The following is a 7815-nucleotide window of genomic DNA, read 5'->3' as shown; positions in this document are numbered from 1 at the left end:
TGGTGTCGGCCTTCATTTTGGTTTGGTATGGTGGTGGCCCACGGTCAATGGCAAGCCTGTATCCGCAGATTATTATGATTGTCCGGTCAACTGGACGACTTTAGTATTTTTTGCTCCACCCCACCTTAGTAGTTCTCATCCATTTCAATTTTCTCTCGGATATCGTTCAGTTTATTTGTGACTGTCTCGATTACAGCACAAGAATTTCTGTATCGACACGAGTAGATGGGCATCGTCGTGACTGAGTGGGTGTCACATCAATAATATGCATCAATTACCCATCGCTTTGTAATACTTCACTTTGCCTGAAAAGACCGAACTGATGTGGTATTCGGTTGACCAGCCCATGTACCACGCTTTTAATGGCACTTGGGGTGGCATTCTTTTTCGAGTTTCCGACTAATGCATTCTCTATATCAGTGTCATGTGTGTCAGTGCTTATTTTGTTACTAAGTACCTACTCATCGTTTTCATATTTTGAATTCTAGAGTCCTTCATAAGATGAATATCCTACCGAAAAAGAGGTTAGCAGGACTTACTGATTTCCTTGAACAGTATTCTACTTAAGGTGGCACGTCCTAACAAAGGAGAACATTGCCCGTGTACGGAAGGATGAAGCGCAGTACGAGGAAGAACAACGACAAATCAAATACCGAGCCAAACTTGCTGTATGTGGTCAATTTAAGCGGACTTCATATATCTTTGGTGGTATTTTCGCAGGAACAAGAGTCTCGTACGGAGACCCTTCGTAAGCGAGGTTATCGAAAACTGGCCACTTCTAGTGGTGGTCCACACGGAGCCATACTTGTAGCCAGTAGTGTAAGTGGCACATTCTCCCCCTCAACGGATCCCGTTATCTAAGACCGAGCTTATTCAAGGGAACAAAGAGTACGAAGCCGAGAAAAAATCAGAAAAGGAGAAACAAGAGAAAGCTATTGGCCTACTCACCTACCTCGGTCAGAGCGTTTTAGAAGCTGGTGGCGAAAAACCGTGGTATGATGTTCCTCCAAAGCAACTACAGTCTTCCACTGAGAAGTCCAGGTTCGTCAGTGTGTACAGCATATTAATCCTTGATTAGACTGAAGGACGAATGGGAGGCTAAGAAGAAAGCCAGAGCCGATCCATTGACAGAGATGAACAAGATCACCGAATGGTTTGAACAGAGACGCGAAGAAAAAGCCAAAGAAGAAGCCAAAGTTTTACAACGTGCCAACACGTGCATTGCTGCAATGCCGTCCCTGTTCCCCAATGACATTGCTGTTCCCAAAACGCTGGTGAGTTCATGGTGCTGTGTATGTTTCTTCATGGACTGTAAAGGGCACGTAAAACCACATTTCTTTGCGTCGTTCGCTTCCGTTCGATAGCTTATATCTCTTACATATACTTATTGCCTTCTGCCAGGACAGTACCGTCGTTCCAGTCACTCTGATTCCATTTCTTTGAATCCCTTAGGTGCACCGACAGTGAAGCTTACGCCCTCTTCGCTTACAGGTCCTAATATCATTTAGAAGTCTGAGCTAGAAACCAAAGACGTCCTGATAAGGAATCGAAGAATGTTTTGACGTAACACAATTAATGGTCTGAAGCCCAGTGCGTTAAGGCCCCAGTCAAGATATCTTACATTTTACACTGTGACATTTTATGAGGAAACAGGCCGTCTTGGTATGAAAGCCCCTCAACCCTATGCCTTAGAACGCCGATTCATTGGCTCCAACACCTGTTGCTTCGCCGGTGGGGCTGTCGAGAAAGATGTTGCAGAAACAAAACACAGCCATTGTATATATATGCACTATTATTAAGGGTACTAAAAGCCCTTTGACAATTCATCTGTTTCACCCTTATTGGGGTTCATCGGGTAGGCGCTGTCCCCGAGTTTCCGTCAACTTAATGTTCTATTTGAACAAAAATTGCACGGGATTTGACTTATGCACTCATCTACATATCAATTTGGTTTTGACAGGAAACTCACTTGGAACCCAGATGAATATCTCGTTTATCGTGTTTTAATCAACTTAGTGTGCAAAACCAGTCGTGGCTGTCTAAGAGTTTTCAGCAACGTAATGAGTAGTGTTTTATTTCTATACAATTTATTGCTATATCTCGAATATCGTATCAACTAAAACATAAGGCGGCTTGTTGTAACGCATCCAGTTGGAGAAGAACATCATAAACGAGAGATTCAACTGGGTTCCAGTTTAGCCTCTCGTTAAAACCAAATTAGTATGGAGATGATTGTATAAATCGAAAACATAACCACCCCCCACCATGATGGCGGTCAGTCGTTTGGGTAGGGCTCAAGGTGGGTTACCACAACGAAACCTTGTTTGTCAGTCCGGGAAGCTGGGAAGTGGCATCTGCCAATGCAGCGTAAGGGCGGCGGTTGTTTTGATTACTCCCTAACGGAACGATCCCGTCTTCTTCCAACTATGAATTCAGTGTCCATCCCATAAAAATATAAACTAAGCATGCGACATTAACATCAAAGAATCCGTCCAACGAAACAGCGTTTGAGACCCAATATTCCTGTCGAATAGACGAGAGGACATCCTTTGCTCATACCATCCCCTTTTAAAAAATCAATGTGTATCTTAGCTCTCTCTAAGGGAATGCATTTGAACACGGTCCGGTGCCTTTCAGGTTACTCAAGGTTTGCTCTCCGGATGTCGTATGGTTCAGAATTGGTACCCCCGTGGTCCAACTGATCTGAGTTCTGCGGTGAGTATGGAAACTGTAGATGCTATGCATGTGTGAACAACTGACTGTGTGCGGTCGAATAGGCCACGTATATCGGAGTCCTCAATCAACGACTCGAAACCCGAGCTATATCCGTTATCCCCGTATACACTTCCATATGCTGCAGCCCTTATCGATAGTGATTTGAACTCCCAAGTGGGGAGAATCGACAAGCATGTCAACCACCTCAGACGCATTTGTTGCAGATGTTCTCAGAATCGACAACGGCGATAGCTTCCCGAAGCTGCGCACTAATCACTCTGTTATCGCAAGCACAAGCTTTCAGCATAAGTTGAACGCCGCGTTACCTGGCGCTCTTCAATCCTAATCACTCGGGCACTTAGGTTGACCACACAGCAGTTAATTTAAGCTGGCGATTTTGTGTTGAAGACTGTCGCTCTCCCTGGAACGTGTTCACAGGCTCAGACCATGCTGTGGTTATTTCCGGTGTCCAGTTTTCCTTGCGCATAAGGGGAAAACCATTCACCAGTATGATACCTGCTGCCTGCAAGCCACAGTCGCCCCAGAATTCTATCAGCAACAGCTGTTGAGGCAGCTGACAGATGTGGAATAAACCTCTGTTATCCATGAAGAAAACTTGAATTTGGCGTTTGGTTGCGTGCGTCCTAAAATGGTTCAGTTGAATCTCAATGATCCTTATCACTGATTGTCGACTTTCCCTGTCTAGGTTTAGGCACCCTGGTAGTATCCCAGCCCTCGTGCTTCCTTCGGGTGTCGTGGCAGCTAGGCACCGGAAGGGTGTTACAGCTGAACGGTTTATCCCTGATAGACAAGGAAACCGACTTCGCCAGGCCAAAAACGGGGCTATCAAGCTACTATCGGTTCCTTCATGAAAAACCGTCGTGGCTGCATGACCACTTCACCTCACGGTTGGCTCAGTTGGTTGCGCTGTTTTGTGACGGCCTCTCCAAAAACGTTCCGGACCTTTCCGCCACGCCCCCAAAATGCTTGTCCTCCAACGTACGCTGGCGCGTAAAAGTCTGTGGAGAGTGTTTTTCCAAATTCATCAGACTAGCCCGTGTCACCCCCAGCTTCTCAGTCGAATTAATTATCGAAGAATCGCGGGCTATTTTCCCTCTCAGGCATTGAGCCTCCTTTAGAAGAAGACTTTGAAGACTTGAAGCATGGGACCGATATTGCGCTACTTGGTTCAGATTTCACCCAGATGCAGGTGCATGGCTAGTATTCGAATCGGATTTGTATGTAAACAGTAGTCAAACCACTGAACGCCTGGGAGTAGTAAAAAGCCACAGACTTTGTGAGGAACCGAGTTTAGTGTTGCGCGCAAGCCCTTGGTGCCGAGGTAAACCCTAGCGAATAAGATTGATGGGCAAGGCATCAATCGGCTTAAGCTTGCCAGCATCGTAATGGACAGCACCAGTTACCCGTTTAGAACCGAGGTAACGGCGTTTTCCATCAACTCTTCTAAGTTTCAGTGTAATACTACGTCTCCGGCAGGATAACACCAGAGTAACCCAGTAACAACCTGTCAAGATAGACAACCCTGTGGTTATCCATCATTCGATAGAGCTGGTGTAACAGTTGACCTGACCGAAATGTCGCGCCTCTCTAGGTCGGGCGAATGAAAAGTGTGGTAATTGTCTTCAGGTATGTGTGCTATGATTCCCTGAACAAGATACGGTTTCTTGCTACCAAGATCCAACAGCAGAGTTTCGTTGTAGTAAAAATTTTGAGTCGCTATCGTGGAATCTGGCGTTGCAGCATCTGAATCCACTTCTAACGGCACGGGAAAATCCAACTAACGCTGCCTGTTTTGAAACGTGCACCACCACCCCCTTGTTTTGGACGATTTATTACTATATCACACGCTTTTCGTTGAGTATCAGACAACATCCTATTACTTGGAGCGTTACTGTAAGTGACTGTTTTGTGGAGAGACACTGAAAACAAATAATTACCAAAATATAGCATGATCCAAAGGCAAGACGAGTATGCGAGCAAGCACTCAGTACGTCGTTATTAAGCTCTTATGCCCACGTGCTTTTCTTATATCCTGTTTCGGTTTCCAAGGTTTTCTTTGTCATATTTTACTTCGTAGTGACCTGGAAACAGAGAGACCAAAGGCGCATTAGCTTCATTTCTTATTTTGCCATGCGATGCTTAGGAAGCCGTTCTAAACAATTGAATCCGTGGATGACATCGTTCATCCTGGTAACTTGGTAGTTATGTTATATCACCGATTAAATCATTCCTGTTTGCCTGGGCTTATCGACAGGGATCATACGTTCTAACGCCAAAAAACGAAAGACGTGTGCAAATCGAAAAGAGGCAACGTTTCGAGGTCACTGTCAGGATGGATGCGTTTTGCGACTTGCAAATGCAGCTTGGTTAGAACAGTTCTTCACAGAAAATAAATATCTGCAACCTTGTAGAATTCCAGAAGCAGAGATTACAGGAACAAAGTTACGAGGAGGATCTTATTTGATAGGAACACTCTGAAGCAGGATCTACTTAATTTCAGGACCCGTAAACTGCTCGGTATCCTTTTGGTCCTAAACTCCCGCCCAGTTGTGTTCTCTGTGACATGGGTATTTAACAAGATTTTGTCCACTTTTATTTAGCATTGTTCTCACTAATTTTTGTGTTTTGGACTGGCTAGGTTAATGGAGTCACGTCCGTCTGGTAAATTTTCCAGGCTTGTGGGAATTTCGTCTAACAGTGAGGTATTGCTTTTGTTTAGGCCTTTTTCTACTATGCTTTGTCCAGCGCATTTCTAGAGGCCAGTATGTCACTACATCCGATGCGTTGGTTTAGACTTGCCCTACTAAGGTCAGTGGCTGCCATTTTGTGCGCTGTTCATTGTCTATCAGGGCAAACAGGATAACATGAAAATGTGGTCAACTAATAACACGGTGGATTGGTGTGAAAAGCATGGCCACATACTTGGCCAGAGTAGACTTGTTCAGGCTTCCATTCTGGAACCAAGTGGCTGGAACATTCGTCTAGCAGCACCAAAAGGCGTGGCTTAGTGTTGAACACAGTGCAGAGCATGCCCTCAACAGCGTGTCGTATGCCGACTCGTTTCATAACGCCAAAATATTATCCTCACAACAAATGGGCTTGTGTTGGACTACAAATCCCATGCCATGGACTGGAAGTGACCTAGCTAGATTTGGTTGTTGGTGTTTCCATGCCTAGGTGGCTACGATTAATCAGCAATCAGTAGTTACCAGTTCTGCGTCATCTGTGGTGATAATACCACTGTACTGCGTAGAGTCGTATGACTTTTTACACATACACAACCATGCACAGAATCACATCAACAGCGTCCATGCTGACTAGAGTCGAAGACGTCCAGACCAAACGACGTATTCTTCCACTAACCATTTTCTCGTTAGATTCCAGAGCAGGTTCTAATGCTCATTATCATTTTTTTCTCTCTCTCTCTTATATAATGCATTCCAGGAGAAAACTCATGATAATGGGCAGCAAAAGTCGAAGAAAAAGCACTCTGCAGTAACAGAAGCATCTTGCAATTCGATCACAGAGTCCGCTAGTGAAAATACTGTGGCCTGTACGTCAGACGCCATAAAGTTGGCGAAACAAGCAGAGCTGGATCGCTTGCGCGCTGAACGGCTGCAGCGCGAGAGGAAAGAACGCGAACGAGCCGCGCTAATCATGGCAAAAGCTATGGGTCTTTCTGAGGCACTTCAGGAACCCAAACAACTGGAAACTTCTGTGGACGAGCGTGATCTACCCTTCAATTCGGCCTTTAATCCTGAACTATCAGCCGCTCTGGCTGAGCGTCGTCGTCGTCATCGCGAGTCGCGAAAGCGCCAACGCTCGCCGGAATAACTTCAACTATCGCTTGTTCATTTATCCTTCCTTATTCACTGTCTTATCATCACGGCTTATCAAGATAATTTGTGAATTATGCAACTCACTGACTTTTCCCATCCTCAAGAGATGGTAGTCTACTATCCCGATTTGTCTTCAGTCGGTGACCGTAAACTGATCGTTCTGTTATCAGGACAGTCTCAGTTCAAGATCCACCGGATTCCTGAACGAAACTGTGGCAGCTGGGACCGGCATATTTTTGGTACGCATTTGTTAGTCGACAGATCAAACTTATCCCTTAGTGAATCGAGGAGTGACAAGGAAATGAGATGTCTGTGACCACGTGAATAAGAAATGTTGGCGTTTTGTGTGACAAGGATACTGATGTTCGAGTAAAAACAACTAGTTTTGCTCATTCCATATGTGGATTGTAACGATGCTGGTTCCCACACAAGCCATAGGGACGTAGGAGGTATTTTCACACCTGCACTATAAACCTTTCGGGCCGAATTGTTTAGTATACTGATTAGCCTGCTATAGATTCGGCAGGCGCACCGATTCTCAGGCAATCATGACAATCCAGGGAGGTTGTTTGAAAAGATGATTTTTCCTTAGCGGAAAACAGCAGGCATAACTTGTCCCCGTCGTGATTCAGCGCATCAGCTTAATATTAGTATGGATTGGGCACAAGTTTTACGGTAAAATTCTAGTAACGCGCCAAACTTCGAGATTTCACTATAGGGTGAAGAAAAACGAAAATTTGATTGCTTTTCAAGAAGGTCCCTCATTTGGAACACCTTTATCAGCAGGTTACACGGATAAGACACTAAGCACGGTTAGAAACAGAATGCAGTTGACGGTTGGGAACTACGGTGGATCAGTCATGCGCTTTATGATACCCATTTAGCTCCAAATGACATTCAGTCGAGTCTCCTCTTGACCATCTTGATTTGCAAGCGAGTGTGTAGCGGTATCCAAATTAGTGTTTGAATACGGAGTAGGACATAAGGCTGATTAAAATTCTGGAACCAGGTATATCTGGTTAGCCTCAAAAAGGACGAAGCAGATGGTGGTGTTAGGTCAAGGAGAATTTGTCGGTACCTTGAATATTGTCCTAGCAGAAACATGGAACGGACCTTGTGCAGCACATTCGGTTGAGGAATTCCGTGAACGGGAGATTCAGTTAGATCTCCGGTTAGCTTCTACTCAATTCGCAAACTAGTGTACAACTCCATGGATATATAATTCCGTGCTCATGCAGGA

At 44.9% G+C, this 7815-nt stretch overlaps 1 protein-coding gene across 1 annotated transcript; it reads left to right on the top strand.

The window, feature by feature from the left end:
- Positions 1-569: 569 nt before the first annotated feature.
- On the top strand, positions 570-6653 carry T265_14090 (hypothetical protein; the record flags this gene model as incomplete). Its single annotated transcript, XM_009171985.1, has 6 exons — positions 570-668; positions 721-819; positions 863-1041; positions 1079-1274; positions 2638-2715; positions 6181-6653. Coding segments are annotated over 6 exons (1041 nt in total), but the record flags the coding sequence as incomplete, so codon positions are not given.
- Between the last annotated feature and the right edge of the window lie 1162 nt (positions 6654-7815).

The sequence above is a fragment of the Opisthorchis viverrini genome, assembly GCF_000715545.1.
Source record: "Opisthorchis viverrini unplaced genomic scaffold opera_v5_142, whole genome shotgun sequence".
In the NCBI taxonomy this organism is placed as follows: Eukaryota; Metazoa; Platyhelminthes; class Trematoda; order Opisthorchiida; family Opisthorchiidae; genus Opisthorchis; species Opisthorchis viverrini.
Note: the sequence above shows the minus strand (reverse complement) of the source record. Positions and strands in the feature narration are given on the sequence as shown.